The sequence below is a fragment of the Myxine glutinosa genome, chromosome 3 (genome assembly GCF_964187855.1).
Source record: "Myxine glutinosa chromosome 3, kmMyxGlut1.1, whole genome shotgun sequence".
Taxonomy (NCBI): domain Eukaryota; kingdom Metazoa; phylum Chordata; class Myxini; order Myxiniformes; family Myxinidae; genus Myxine; species Myxine glutinosa.
This window is the reverse complement of record NC_136263.1, coordinates 21,412,083-21,428,715: the sequence shown is the minus strand read 5'-3', so window position 1 is coordinate 21,428,715 and position 16,633 is coordinate 21,412,083. Positions and strand designations below refer to the sequence as shown.

Genomic DNA, 16,633 nt, shown 5'->3' with positions numbered 1-16,633 from the left:
GACCTGGGCTTGATTCCTGGTCGAGGAATGTAATTTTCCCACATATATCAATTTAATTATTTAATCCTGCTCATTAATCTAATTTTATTCCTTATTGGGATAAATGTTCTTTCATTAAAATAGGTAACTTCAGTAAATGGATGTTTAAAGAAAAAAAAAAGTGAAAGGTGAAGTTCAGTAATAGAGTAATGTGTTTATTCTTGGCAGCCAGGAATGTTCCCTTCCTTGTTTGTGTGAAACATGCACCTCACCCCCTTTTTCCCATAGGCCCTTAGTTTTAGTTTTCGTGCTTTTGCTATTCGCGGTGTCTTCCATGAACGTAAGCCGCGTGAATTGCAAGGGTTTACTGTATTCCACATCTTCTGCAGTTATCAGTAGATACGTCGTTATCAATCCGGTGAGGTGTACCAGGCATTAACAAAATGTTCGTTTCCGAGTGGGTGATACCAACTTATGCCAAAAGCAAGTTTGCAAATATGTGGTGTATTTTATTCTGGTAAACCTCACTTTGTGGGTTATGCAATGTGTTGCATATTTCTGGTGGAACTTTTTGCCATCTTTCAACTTTCCTTTCGGTGGGAAGGGTGGGGCATGCCATCGACTTTGGTGTAGTTTATATGCGTGCATTCTGTAACTGATCTTTGTAGTGTGTCCCATTTTGTGTAGTGTTGAGATGCTCTACCCTGGTGAATAATTCATTTGTAAGGCAATTCGTTTACCAAAATCCAAACTCTGCCGACCTGCATGCTACATCATTCGTCGGTTACGTGTAGCATCGGCCTTCCTTCCCGCACACCGAGGCTGAGGGTGAAACACAAATAATGTACTCTTAAATATCTCGGCACGACAACTGCGGGCCCAAGGCTGTTTTCACCGGATATTCAAACGTCCATTTTTGTATGAAGACAAACATGCATTCCATGGTCATTCAATCGATCTCTTATCTAGTACTTTTCATTTGGAAACAAAATCCCAAATAACTTAGCAAAGAAGGAAGAGGTAACACAACAACAACATGCATTTTAATGCCATTTTCCCTGCTAGAGCAAGGGTTAGCCAAGGAAGAGGTAAGAAAAGGGTAAAAGAGAACACAATTGTAAGACGCATCGTCACGAGTTCGTTCTTGTCGCGTCATGACACATTAATTTTGAACTAAAGATCTATTTAACATTTTGTGTTTCATGTTTGGCTTTGTTGCTCTCCCCGAAGCCTTACCCCACCTCCCACATATTCAACAAAATATTGTTCACCGTCTTTCACCTCATTGCATGATTCATTCCATTTTTGTCCCCTTTTTTTGAATGACATGCTGAATGGAGAAGGTGGATCAGACTCTGCAACGGTTGCTGGAGTGAGATGTGCATGGAAGAAGTTTCGGGAACTGAGTGGCATGCTGACGAGGAGGGGAGTGTCGTTGAAGCTGAAGGGAAAGGTGTATGCTGCATGTGTGAGAAGTGTTATGATTTATTGGAGCGAGACATGGGTCATGAACGTAGAGCAGCAACAAAGGCTGGAAAGGGTGGAAATGCGAATGGTTCGGTGGATGTGCGGAGTATCGTTGAGAGAGAGGAAGACAAATGATGAATTGCGAAAGATGATGGGAATAGAGCCTGTGATTGATGCTGTGAGGAGGAACAGGTTGAGATGGTTTGGTCATGTGTTGAGGAAGGATGAAAGTGACTGGTTGAAAGAGTGATGGAAATGAATGTAGAAGGAAGTAGAGGACGGGGAAGACCGAGAAAGACTTGGCTAAAGATGGTGGAAGAAGAAATGCGGGCAAGGGGGTTAACAAGGGGAGATGCAGAAAATAGGGCAAAATGGAGAAGATTGTCATGGGGACCGCAAGGCTGACCCCCGCTCTAGCAGGGAAAATGGCCTTAAAATGCCTGTTGTTGTTGTTGTTGTTGTTCTTTGTCCGTGCAGTCAAGCGTCTCAAGTGAAGAAGCAGACCTCTTGCGTCCAAGCATAGAGAGACTACCGAAGGAGAATGAACCGGATGTTGAAAAGGATGAAAACGATGGTGTTGATGTAGACAACGGTGAAGGCTCAGGGTTGGAGCACAATAAAGACATTGCCTTGGAACAACGACAAGCTCATGGCGGGTTTGCTCCGATGCAGACGGATGATGGGTTGGAAACGCAGTCGAACTGTGTGATCGAGCCGGTCACGATGGAGGACTTGGGCCTCCTGGCAGACATGTTTTACCTGCCGTACGAGCACGGGCCGCGGGCCGTGCAGCTACTCAGGAATTTCCACTGGCTCAAAGTTAACAGCGGCAGCGTGGGCGTGTTGACTGATGGTGATGAAAGCATATCGGCACAGGTAGGTCTCGTTGCAAAGATGGATGTTTTAACGTCTTCTAAAGGTGAACAAGAAGGGCAGTGTGTTGTGTATAGAGGAAGGCTTTAAATGTCGTTCTCTCAATTTCAAAATAAAAGTCGAAATATATTGATTTGTACCACGTTCATTCTGCCAGAATCCATCGAGCTTTGACATCACTCGGTCCACATGGTTATCAAGAGATCGTTGTTGTAGAAGCGAGTATCGAAAATAATTTTCATGCTCGTTTCGCTTTGCACCCTTAGGTTGAGGAATGGCGCACGCGAGCTGCCGTGTTCGAGCAGCTGAGCTGCCGTGTCACTCGGATGTTCACACGTCTCAGCAACATCGCCAACCGCCGGATCCTCTACGATCTCTACCCGTACATCTGGGACATAAAGAGTATCATCTCACTGGTCAAGTCATTTGTGAAGTGGCTGGGTAGGTCTGTTTGTTGAGCGACGATTTATGAGTTTTTTTTATAAACCTCTTGGTCCATTTGTCTGAACCAGTTGGCCGTTGTTGGGCAGGCAGGTACCAACACCACCTTTTGTAAATTTTGAATTGCTGAGGAAATGTGAGTATACAACCTGCCTGCCGAGTAGCAAATGTTTCATCATTAAATCTCACCTTCTGATATTCTTCAGAACACGGTTTTGATGCCTAAAACGCCTTTTTTTTTTATAACTAAAAATGGGATTTATGATGAAACAATTTCTGATAACGATGTAGTTTTAGTGTCCAATTTAGTACACCTCAGGGGGGAAGTATCGACTTGGATGCTAAAAATACGGTACACTCTTTTCTCCTCATGCACCTGTTCTGCCAATGACTTGTGTACGAGCTCCTCCATGAGTGTTTACATCATCGCTTCAAAAAGAGAGGAAACACTCCATTGTATGTTGTCTTGTGGTGTTAATAATTCTCAGTACTGTTTTCAAATCGTTATTGTACATTTAAAAGTACTGTACAAGATTAGTTTTTAACTTGTAATGGGCAACAGGATGGCTGGTTAACCCATGTTGAAGCAACTGCACTCAGAACACTCAGCATGGACCAGTCACAGCGGGCAGTACCTGTGCCACATCCCATTTATGATGAAGCCTTCCCCATAGCAGTGGTTCCCAAACTGTTTTTTGTCCACGACCCAAAATTTGAAATCTCATTCGCCTCATGACCCAAATGGCACCAGTACCGGTAGATACCGTAGGTACCGGTACCTACGATCAAAATTTATTTTGAGGGGGTGTTCTCAAGTTTGGGTTGTGACCCTTGGTTTGGGAACCCCTGCCCTCTAGGATGGGGTAAAGCTTATTGCTATTTTAGGGTTTGCCTCTACAATTAGTGCTTCTGATTTTTAATGGTACCCAGGGTTTCTTCGACCCTTAGGAGTAGTAAACCACTATTTAGGTTTTTTTTTCTGCCAATGCCCAAGCTGTATCTCAGAGCCAGCTCGGACGTTTGGAAATACATTTTGCACCAATAGTGTGAATACAAAGTATGTGGGGCTGACATAATCTTTTGACCTTGACCTAAGTTTTTAGGTCATGACCCAATTATAGACATTTTAACATTTTCCACCAAAACTTGACCAAGGTTTGTCTGATCATAACGCCAAAAAAGAACGCCTCTCTATAAAGCCAAAAGCAATTGTCCTCATTTATGCTTATTTTACAATATACCCCTCCAGATTAAAGGTCACGGTGAAATGGCGCTCTGAAAAAAAAAAAACATTTTTTGCCATCGCTCAATTTATGCCAATGAAGAATCTGTCTGCTTGGCCTTCCAAGATGTTCTCATATCATAATAGTGGAACTGTATTGAGGTTGTGCATTTGATATTTAATTTGTCCTTCACTGACTTTTTTCTGATTGTGAACTAAACAAAAAACACCTTTTTGATCAGAAGTTGAAATAACATTCCTCAGATTTTCATGATGTTGAGTTTAATGTACAGATTGTAGATGGGAACACATTTTCTTTATTTACACTCTATCCCTAAATGTTAAAGGTCAAGGTCATATGATTGTCTGAAAAAGATATGGCCATCATTGGATCGTGAGCACCGGGTGAAGGCTTACACATGGCAATCGCTGTGTGATCCCAGATATGCAGATATATATATATATATATATATATATATATATATATATATATATATATACACACATATACTGCATAACTATATATATATACATATATACTGCATAACTATATATATATACATATATACTGCATAACTATATATATATACATATATACTGCATAACTATATATATATACATATATACTGCATAACTATATATATATATACATATATACTGCATAACTATATATATATATATATATATATATATATATATATATATATATATATATATATATATATATATATATATACAGTGAAACCTTGACTTACGAGTGCACCAACTTACGAGTTTTCCGAGATACGAGCCGTCGCTCGGGCGGTTTATTGCTTTGAGATGCGAGCCGAGATCTGAGTTACGAGCTTACGCTACCCGCCACCAGGTGGGTTCCGGTCACGTGGTTATCTTGCCGTGCAAGTATCTCTGCCGTATATCGCTGCTGCTTTGTTTTCGCATTTTGGTTATTTTGGAAAATTTCTTAGTTTTAACCATGGGTCCTAAGAAATTGAGTGCCAAGGGAAGAGAGGATGATGTGCTTGGATATAAAACACGCAATCGTCGAAAAACATGAGCGAGGTGTGCGTGTTGTCGACTTGGTGAGGCGGATGTGAAGGCAGCTGAAGATTTTATTATAACTTTTGCCGAACTGATAGAAGCCGAACGATACATCCCCCAGCAAATCTTCAACTGTGACGAGACAGGGCTCTTCTGGAAAAAGATGCCGAGGAGGACGTATATAACGGCAGAGGAGAAGAGCATGCCAGGCCACAACTTGTTCAGAGTGCCGGCGATAGCTCGCCTTCTCTTTGTGGAAAACCCGGTGAGATCCTTAACATCCAACAACTAATGGGACGCAAACGGGGCGCCCAGTTTAGCGGTACACACATTGATGAATCACCCTGCCTGTGATTCACCCATGACAGGTTATAGCTGGGTCGGGATTCAAACCCAGGCTGGACAGTTTAGAGTCAAGTGTGCGTACCTCCAGTCCAGGCCATCCTGCCAACTTGTATGCTGCATACAGGTGAAATATAAAGCGCGAGATATTTTTATATATACTGTATATTTAAAAAAAAATTGGTGTGGTTTTTGGCGGGCTGGAACGGATTAATAGCATTTCAATGCATTTTAATGGGGAAATTTAATTTGAGAAACGAGCAAATTGAGTTACGAGCTCGGTCACAGAACGAATTAAACTCGTAAGTCAAGGTTCCACTGTGTATGTGTGTATATATATATATATATATATATATATATATATATATATATATATATATATATATATATATATATATATATATATTGCGGAACCCAACGTCGGCCTATGGTTCCCCTTTGAGGGGGGAATTAGTCCCCTCGTTTGTTACTGACCGACGTGGTCCCTGAAGCTGCACCGCGGCCTCCGGAAAGGCCGGTGCACAGCCCCGTTCGTACCGCGGACAGATGTTACTTGATTGCCGAGCGGTGTTTAGCAACCGCAGCACGAACTGTTACCAAGACTAACCCGATCCTGAAACGTTGGCCAAAATCGTGCCACAGCACAGGTGTCCAATGAGGGAAAAGACAACAACGACGGATGTAGAGGAAAGAAAACAAGAGGTAGGAAGAACAAATCTAATTTATTATTATTATTTACACGTCAAAATAACCAAGGAGAAAGAAGGATAAGAAAATAACCACAGAAGAGGAAGAAGCGGACACAGTGAAAATGCTAGCTTATCTAAACAGGCTTAACTTATACCCCAAGACAAGACACACAAAACGGACGACAATCAAACTCACACGAATGGGGAAATTGCAGGCAGGAATGGAAGGACTGGAAGGAGAGGAAGGTCCAACGGGAACTGGAGCTGGAGCTGGAGCTTGATCCCGCACGGGATGTCGGGCGGGACCTCGACGGCCACCGATGCCACCGCAATCTGGCTCCCGCGTCGCAGCGGGTCGAAACTGCGTGGTCTCAAAGCTGGTTGTGGTGGACTCCAAGCTGGTGGTGGTGGACTCCAAGCTGGTGGTGGTGGACTCTCTGTGGTGGACTCAACTCATCTGCGTGGGGATCGTGGGGACTCAACGTGGGGATCCCTTACTCATCTGCCTAAGCAGTCCCTCCCAACTCCCTTTTATGAGGCGCGTGGCGATCAAGCCGCCGGCCTTTTGGAAACGCCCATCGGGTCGCTCTCCGCAGTCCGATTGGTGGGCACGGGCTCTCTGGCTCCACCCTTGATGACAATGGGTGGGCACGCCCTTCTTCCCCGAGCTGACCACGCCGTAATGGCGGCAAATGCAGTTGGCAGTAGAGGCTTTGGGAATGGGAATGAAAGGGGATCTATCTTGTCTGGATTCGGTGCAATGGAGTGTCAATTAATGGAAACACAGCCTTAATCTAATACACAGAATAAGGAAATAAACTACCAACAAGGAGGAAATCTATGATTGGCTAACGTGATTGTATATGACCTAACTAAGGGACACCCTTTTGACCTTTATACACAACTGGAGGAAGGAGGGTGATATTTTACCATTTACTACACAATAAAAAAACACTTCTCATATCCACAACAATATATATAGATATATATAGATATATATATACAACACAAACAACAACATGCATTTTAAGGCCATTTTCCCTGCAAGTAGTCTACTTGCCAAGCCTATAGAGCCCTCTTGTGAACCCGGAAATGTTGAGTACCCCAACGTTTTAAGTTAGAAATGTACAGTATGGGTCCCCAGCACTTAGAAACTGCCGGATGCTAACTTGCATATTTTGGGCAATTAGCAAAATTAGCATTAATAGCATTAATAGCATTAATAGCAATTAGCATCAAATCCGTTTCTGGTGTTTGTTCCCCCTCCATCCCCTCCCTTACCTCAAACGGCTACACAGCTGACTCCGCACGTGAAAAAGCTGAATGCCTCAACTCTGTGTTTGCCTCTAAATCTTGTGTCCCAAACCCATCCCTCTCTGTACCCACCATACCCAGTCGTACCCTGCTGCTCCTGGACTCCGTGTCCTTTCCTCCTGACAAGGTGGAAAAGTTTCTGTCAACCCTCGACTCTGATTCTGCAACTGGACCCGACGGCATCAGCCCACGGGTTCTAAAATCCTGCTCTGCTGCTCTATCTCACCCTCTCTCTGTTCTCTTCACCCTCTCTTTTGCTCAAGGTCAACTGCCATCTGCTTGGAAATCAGCCAACATCACCGCTTTGCACAAAAAAGGTGCAAAAACAGATCCTAGCAACTACAGACCAATCAGCCTTCTCCCAATTATCAGCAAAGTCATGGAATCCATCATTGCTTCGGATATGAAATCTTTCCTCTTCTCCAATGGCTTGATCTCTGATCATCAATTTGGTTTCAGACCAGGTCACTCTACTCTGGACATGCTGCTTCTGCTGTCTCAACAATGGATGGAGGTCCTCAATGCCAAGCAGGAAATTAGAGCTGTCTCCCTCGACATATCACGTGCCTTCGACACGGTCTGGCACCCCGCTCTGCTCACCAAACTCTCCTCCTTTGGTATCCATGGAAATCTCCACGCATGGCTGGCGGACTTCCTCTCTAGTCGTCGTCAACGTGTGGCCCTGAATGGGTTTCTCTCATCTCCTCTTCCTGTTCAGGCTGGAGTTCCCCAAGGCAGTGTTCTGGGCCCCGTGCTTTTTCTGGTCTTCATCAATGATCTCTCTGACTCTCTCGAAAATCCTCTCTATCTCTTTGCTGATGACTCCACTCTCTGCCGCTCCATTCCTCTTCCCTCAGATCGGCAGTCTGCTGCCTCCTCACTCTCTGAAGACCTGGACAAAATCACAGACTGGTCAAACAAGTGGAACATGTCTTTCAATCCTGACAAATCTCACACTCTTACTATGTCTCTCCGAAAAGATCGACTGGACAACCCTCCCATCTACTTTCTCAACAATCCTCTCCAAGAAGTTCTGTCGCTCAAGATTTTGGGTCTCACTATCTGCCATGATCTTTCTTGGGAAAACCACATTTCCAAGCTGGCCTCCAAAGCCAGTCGCCGACTGGGCATCCTCCGTCGTGCGAAGTCCTTCCTCGGCACACCTGAGCTCCTCACCACATACAAGGCTTTCATCCGCAGCTCAATGGAATACTGTTCTCCCCTATGGGCCGGTGCTCCTGCCTCACACCTAGCTCGGCTTCACGCTGTTGAAACCAAAGCTTTCAGAATTATTGGAATCTCCCGCGATGAAGCTATCTCTGAGGGCCTTTCACTCACTCACCGCAGGCAGGTAGGTGGTCTTTCTGTCTTCTACCGACTCCTCTCCGGCCTTGCACCCCCAGCTCTCTCTGTGCTCTGTCCCCCAAATATTCCTACAGGTCGCACAAGATCTGCCAGCAACCCTCTGATGGTTAAACTGCCGAAATCTCGGCTCTCTGCTCACCTTCACTCCTTCATTCCTCTTTTCTCCCGCCTCTGGAACAAACTCCCTCACTCCCTTCAATCCCACTCCTCCCTCCAGGTCTTTAAAACAGCTGTTCACCACCATCTCTTATCTTCCCCCATCCAAAACCTTGATCTTTTCTACCCCCGCTAATTCACCCCAGATCCACCTTGTTTGAAATTCCAACTTCTTTCCTGGAAGTCCTGGCAGTGTCCATATGTTTTATACCTCTCCCACCACCCCCTTCCCACGCCCCCCCCCCCCCCCCCTAAAGCCCTCGCCCTCTCTCAGATCTCTCGATGTCTCCATGTCTCTCGGTCCCTGCTCTCAAATGTTGTGTTTGTGTCCTTCCCCCTCTCTCCCCATCTTGTCTACCGCTCCCTATGTTATATGTTTTATGTGTCGGTTTGTCTTTCTGTGTGATTAATGTTCGCTCTTTCACGAGCCTCGACCTAAAAAAAAAAAAAAAAAAAAAAAAAAAAACCCTATCAAACATAGGCCTGGAACACTGAAATTTCTGTTTCGCTCTATTGCTCCGTTTGAATGCTTCGTGTGAGCAAACTATTTGAAGGAACAAACTATCTAAATGTGATGAGCGCCAGGATGACTGGGCTGAGGTCGTGGCGCTACGGGTGAATGGCGTCGTGGAGCTGCCTGCAGCTGATGCGCAGTATCACACCAAGTGCTACAATGACTTTAGGAAGGTGTCTATTGACTCAAGTGCAAGTGATAGTTGTAAACCAGTTGATAGCTGCTTAGCTGCTGTCATTGACCATACTAGGGCATGCCCGTACTATATATATATCTAAAATTATATCCACCCCCTCTATTTACATGAAATGGTTTGGTCCATGAAATGTTTTGGGCCATTCGCAACGCCAAAGCGAACGGCGAACGCTTTACATGAAATGGTTTGGTTCATGAAATGTTTTGGTCCATTCGCAACGCCAAAGCGAACGGCGAACGGCTTGCGAGTACAGAACTGCTACCATCATCAAGTAGAAAGAGAAGAGAAAAAAAATGAAAAGGAAAAACATTCCAAACCGCGAGGGAAAACAACACGGCACGTCGACACAACAACGTGTCCTGTGATTGGCCGTACGTGGCTGCCAGTAGCTGCCCCCAAAAAAAAGCTTTCACCGTCCGGCGACTGAATTTAAGGGGAAAAATAAAACGCTCTTCGCTTAAAACAACGCCCTTCGCTCTGACTGAATTGGGACAATGTTTTTATGTTTTTAATTGAATTACTATCCGTAATGGCGCACGCTCTCACGGGAGCTCCGGAAGGTCGTATATCGCAGTTACGATGAATCGCAAATTAGTTTTTATTAGTTTTATAATTAGTTTTAAAACATAGTTTAACGGCAACATAGTTTGCCGACGGGAAATAAATGAATACGCTCTCAAATGTGCCATCCGAGGCAGAGTGTGTCCGCCACGTTCGGCACACGCGATAGCTCGCTGCTCTCTGATTGGTTGAATCGTTTTTTGGACATAGCTCGGTAAGTAATTGTCCGATTAATATGAAACCTTGAAAAGGCACATCCTCGGGTCCCCAGCAATATACCTGGCAAGTTTCAAGTATATCGGACCGGTAGTTGTCGAGAAACAGCGGTCACAGACATACAAACAAACAAACAAACAAACGTACAAACAAACATACACACAGAGATTACTGGAATTATAGATAGATGAATGCAAACAAGTCGTTCACCTGGACTGTGTCAGAGTTACATGATGTATATGTAGTTAATTCCGGGGACCACTGCAGGAAGCAGATGCTATCCAACTTGTGTGATTATTATGGTGACACTATAGTTGTACTTAGGGTTGAAGGGTGCGATACTATTGTTGGCTTTAGACAGTGCGTTGGTAAGTCACTCAAACTAGTAAAACAAGCTGAAACCTCTAGTGCTGATGATGATGTCACCAAGCTTGTCAGGAGAGTGCGAGCAGAGGTCCGGAATATTCCCTTGCCTCGTCAATATGACCTTGGCAGCTTCCGACATGACAAGGTCATTCAAGCCACAAGTCCAACCCTTCTGAAGCTTGTCTCCAGTCTCGTGTCCAAGGAAGGAAAAGTGACTAAACCATCACTTACACTCGCTCAATGCATCCAGCAGCACATCAGTAGGAGCTGGAATCAGACAACTCTGGGGCTTGCTGTCAAACTCCACCACAAGTATGGCAGCTCAGAACTGGTTCAGAACCTACATGAGCATGGCATTGTCACTACTCACTACCTACGATGAAGTCCTACGGTTCCGGAAGTCAGCTGCCAAATATACTTCTGAGGACCCAGATAAGTTCCTGCATGCAGTCGGCCTGGAGAGGCACATCGGCCCTATCCACAGTTGGGGTGATAATTTTGATCTTGTGGTTTTCACACCCAATGGTCGCCGCACGACTCATGCCATGGCCACTCAGTTTGTGCAGAATCCAGCAGGTCTCCTGTTCCCCGGAGGAGCCACACCTGGTGGTAAGGTCATGTCGCTGAAACTACCCCGTCTGATGAAGCTTGAAGCTGGGAAACTTAGTATAGCTCATAAGAGCAGTTTTGTCATTGAACATTACACAGGCCCCAATAAGATGACTCCACCAGCTCTGAAAGAAGTCCCAAGAACTGATGCTTTCCAAGATGCCATCAAACAGAGTGTTTCAAGAGCACAGAAGAAGGATGCTGCTTGGCTCTCGCAGCTCCACTCTTCCCCTCTTCCCCTGGACTGGGCAGCCTACAATGTTGTGTAAGATCGCAATGGTGATGACAGTGCTCCAAAGCTGAAGACGACAAGTGTCTTTGGACCACTGCATGACTCGCCTCCTGCCCACCCTGATACAGTGCTCAGTACCATTGCCTACTTAGACACATCACTGAGGCAGCTTGGCATGAGCCACAGTCATATCATGTTTGACATGCAGCTGTACGTGATCGCTTGCCTGATCAAGTGGAGTGATCTGCAGCGATGGTCATCAGTGGTTCTCAGACCTGGGATGATGCACACTCTCATGTCATTCATCGGCTCAATCGGACAACTGATGAATTCAACAGGGGTGGAGGAGCTAGTCGGTGCATCATTTGGAGGCCTGAAATCCATCTTCAACGGGAAGGCCTGGCCCAAGGCTATGCGAGCCTTCTGTATGGTTGTGTCTGCTCTTCTTCATGACTTCTTAGAGGAGGGAGAGAAGACTCACGAGCAGATAACGGCATTCCTGGAGAAAGCCAGAGAGCACCCCACAGGCCGGCTATGGGTGGATTGTTTCATCACCCCTACCCTAATAGCTCACAGGTTCTGGCGAGCAGAAAGAGAGGGTGATTGGATGCTGCAACAACACTGCCTTGAAGAGATGCTGCCCTATTTCTTTGCTGCCGGTCATCACCACTACGCAAGATGGATCACATGGCATCTGCGCGACATGCAGTACCTTCCTGCTTCTGCCAAGGATGACCTTTACGCTGGAAGCCATGTGTGCCGCCACTCTGATGGTGCAGCTGCAGTGAGTGGAGACATGTTTGGGGAACAGACATGCATCAAGCAAGGGAAGGGAGTAGGAGGCATGAAGGGCATCTCCACCAACCCTAGCAGGTCGCCGTGTGGATCCAATCTTTCGGCATCTGCTCCTATCTCTACAAGTCATTGGATGAGATTTACGACGATGCTGAAGCACCGGATAAGACAATGAAGCCCAACAGACACAAAGAAGAGGGTAAAGGACGGCGGGAATTGGACGCGGAGGACCGGGATAAAATCCTGAGAGTGCTACAGGAAAACTCCCATCCACTCACCATAGAGACCGCGACCCTCCACCATATCATAAATGGCCAGGTGGCAGATGAAAAGGTGAATGTGCAAGATGCATTGAAGATCGGACAGGACATGAGCACACTGTTCTCTTCATCACTTCCTGAGAGATTTCATGCGCCCATCTCAAATAAGGTGGTGACAATGACATTCACCAAAAAAAGAGTGAAGGTCAATGCGAAGATCATATGTGACATTGAGGCGTTGTTTGCTCGGCTGCTGGTGGTGGGGAGCAAGAGAAGAATGGAGCTCTCTGCCCTCTTTGACTACAAGCTCGGCCCGGTCCCTGCATCCATCATCGATGAGTATGGATGCCTCAGGAAGGGTAACAAGTCTGTGATCGTCCAGCGTCTTGGAATCCTTGCCCCCAATCCCCGCCCACCACATGTTGTACTCGTTGATGCATCGCAGCTCATCTACCACGTGGTGTGGCCATCGTCGGGCACTGTGGCTGACCTCGCAGCCAGCATGGGGCGCCGGCTTAATCGCTACATCACCGAAACATTTGTCATCTTTGACCGGTATGAGCAAGTCTCTGCCAAAGACCACGAGAGGCAGAGAAGAGCTGGGGAGAGCTCAACAGAGTACCGACTCTCACTGACAACCCCTCTACCTAGCCGCGACAAAGTGATGAAGAACAAGACAAACAAACGGAGACTGGGTGAGCTCCTGTGCACACACAGCATAGGAGATCACATCAAGATGGTCAGCAAAGCAGACAGTATTGTCACTCATGACGAGGCTGACGTCTCCCTCATCTCATACATGTTGGATGCAGCCAGTCGCGGAGCTGAAACTGTCCGCATTCTCAGCGACGACACTGATGTTTTCGTACTCATGGTCTATTGGTGCTGGAAGGTGGGTATCACATGTAACCTGCAGATGGAGAGATGGGATGGCACTATTCTCAACATCAATTCGACAGTAGAGAATCTCGGTGAGCAGTGTCGCTCCATCCTGGCTATGCATGCTCTCTCCGGATGTGACACCACCTCCTATACCGCGGGGAAAGGGAAGGTGTCCGCACTCAAGGCCATGAGAGTAGTACCTGGTGACCTGCTTCACTTCATCGGAGAGGAGGGAGCTACTGATTTACAGATTACAGAGGCAGTGAGTGGTTTCTTCCTGGCTCTGTACAACGAGAGGGAGTCGGCATCTCTGAACGTCGCCAGATATCACATCTACCGAAAGCATGAGATCTCGCGTCTCGCGTCTCGCCTTGAGCCTCGGAGATCTCGCGAGATCTCGGAGACAGTGGGAGGGATTTTCGAAGCTCCACACGGTCTCCACGTTTTTCGAAGTTAAGTCTGTTCACAATTATATTTTGTCGAAACTGTATTTATCTTTCGGTGTGTGAAGTTATTGTGTGCAACCTTGGTTGTTTCTCGGTGTTTATCTTTCATAAATTGATCGTCTGTTTGCCGTGTCGCGAGCAAGGCCTTTGCCGTGTCGCGAACGATTTGAAATCGAAGTTAAGTGATTGTTCCCATTTGTATTTTCGTTAAAACTGTATTTATTTATGGTGTTGTACGTATATTGTGTCCCGACGAAGATTTTTCGGTGCAAATCTTTCATACCTGTATTGAAAATCGTGTTAATTCGTGTTGTGTCTTGAGGCCTTGTACAGTGTACACTGTACAACCTTGAGGCTTTGTTTTTCTCTCAGCGGTCCGTCGTTTGTGATCCAATAACTTTCGTTCTCTGTATTCCCAGTCTTTTCACCCATAGCCTACTTCCTTGTGTAAATCTCAACTCAAAAAAAACAAAAAACAAAAACATTTCCTTCTCTGTTCTCATTCGTTTATTCATTCTTATTCGTTCGTTCGTTCTTCGACCACGTGTTTCTCCCCCATTTCCCCAGATAGTTTTCACTGTTATTAACCTTCAATGTTTACACTTTCCCCTCAAGTTATGTATTCCGTCATATTTTATAACACCTTTTTCTTCTTCTTCTTTAAAAGGCTGCTTTCGACTTGCTCACCAAATCAATTCATCCCAAAAAAAAATATCCATCTCCTATAGTGCCTTTTTTCTACATTCCCTAAACTCTCCTGCACTCCATCCTCCATCCAGCGTCCTTAAACGTATTTTTAACTCGAAGGTCACAAGAAACTCATTTTGCAATAAATGTTCGTTTCCCATAAATCGTACACTTTCTAAAATCCAATCTCACCCCTCCCCTCCAAATCTTCCCCATAACCCCTCCCCTCCAAATCTTCCCCATCACCCCTCCCCTCCAAATCTTCCCCATCACCCCTCCCCTCCAAATCTTCCCCATCACCCATCCCTTTCAAATCTCCCCCCTTGCCCCCTCCCTCCTAAACGACCCCCTCACCCCTCCTCGCCAAGACGCCCCCTCGCCCCTCCCCTCCGAGACTCCTCCCTCACCCCTCCCCTCCAAATCTCCCCCATATCCCATCCCTTTCAAATCCCTCCCCTTGTCCCTTCCCTCCCAAACTCCCCCCTCACCCCTCCCCTTCAAATCTCCCCACCCTCATTGCTTCTCAATTTCCCCCCTCTCACTCCTCCTCCTCAAAGCGTCCTCCCCGCTTCTTCCCCCTTCCAACTCTCACCTCCATCTCCCCCAACCTTCTGCCTCGCTCTTCCCCCTCCTCAAATAACACCTCATTGTGCCTCACCCAATCACCATCAAACCTTTTGTCCGCCCCATCCTTCCCTTTCTCCGAGCTATTCTGAAATCTCTGACACACCTTCAACAGCTCTCCCTACCTCTTCCACCTCTTCCACATCTTACCCTACCCCTCCTCCCCCCTGTTCTGTATCTGATGCTCCCCCTTCCTCTTCATTAATGGTATGGACCTCAAACATCCGGGGCCTTCGTTCAAACTTAACTGATCTCTCCATACAGGTTGCTTCTGTCAAACCAGACGTGATCTGCTTAACAGAAACTTTCCTCCTTTATGATGTCTCTGATTCCTTAGTATCTCTCCCGGGCTACTCCCTCCTCCGGTATGATAGACCTGAGCCTCGTCCTGGAGGCGGGGTTGCTATCTTTATCAAAAACTCTCTTCCTCACTCGCCCTGCACTGCACTCTCTCCACCTCACCCCCAGGAATACCTCTGGCTACGGCTTCCCCTTCGCTCCCACCTCTTGTTCATATGTGTGTTGTACCGTCCACCAAACAGTGATGACTCCATCTACATCTCGCTGTCTGATAATATGGACCAACTTCTATCTACTCATCCCAACTCTGTCTTCCTCATATGTGGTGATTTCAACTGTCATCATGCCAGTTGGCTGGGTGTGGGTACCTCTCTCACCAGCCATGGCTCCTCAGCAAAGGACTTCTGCGACTCACTGGGACTGACACAATCTGTCAATTTCCCGACCTGGATCTCAGTCAACGGAACATCTTCTCTTCTGGACTTGGTTATGACTAACTTCCCTGAAAATGTCTGCTGCTCTTCTTCTGCTCCAATCGGATCATCTGATCATGTCCTTGTTAAAGTGGACATCTCTCTGACCATCCTCAGGGAGCCTGCTCAGCGTCGACGAGTCTGGCATTTCACTCAGGCCAACTGGCACGGTCTTCAAGCAGCCATCAATCATCTGGACTGGTCTCCCATCTCTACCACCTCTGACATCAACTCATCCTGGGAATTCTTCCAAAGTAAATTGCTCTCTCTCATGCACAGATTTATCCCATCTCGTCTTCAGTTGTCATACCCTTCCTCCCGTCCATGGTACACGGAATCTTGTGGTGAGGCTGTTGCCCAGAAACAACTTGCCTTCGTCTCCTGGAAAGCAAATCCAATGGAAGGAAATCTCATTTCCTTTCACAAAGCCCGAAACAAGTGTGTGTCCACCCTCAGGAGAGCCAGGAAACAATATCTCTCCGTTCTCAAGACCGAACTCTCTTATCTGTCTCCCTCTTCCAAATCCTGGTGGCATCTGGTCAAATCCGTTTCTGGTGTTTGTTCCCCCTCCATCCCCTCCCTTACC

The 16,633-nt window shown here is 46.2% G+C and overlaps 1 protein-coding gene across 4 annotated transcripts in view; it reads left to right on the top strand.

The window, feature by feature from the left end:
- OGA (O-GlcNAcase) overlaps positions 1-16,633 on the top strand; it is an 83,372-nt gene that overhangs the window by 30,404 nt on the left and 36,335 nt on the right. For all 4 annotated transcript variants that reach the window (XM_068111271.2, XM_068111270.2, XM_078773760.1 and 1 more), the window contains 2 exons: positions 1,924-2,322; positions 2,586-2,760. In XM_068111271.2, the coding sequence (XP_067967372.2) occupies positions 1,924-2,322; positions 2,586-2,760 (574 nt within the window). The remainder of the gene's footprint in view (positions 1-1,923; positions 2,323-2,585; positions 2,761-16,633) is intronic.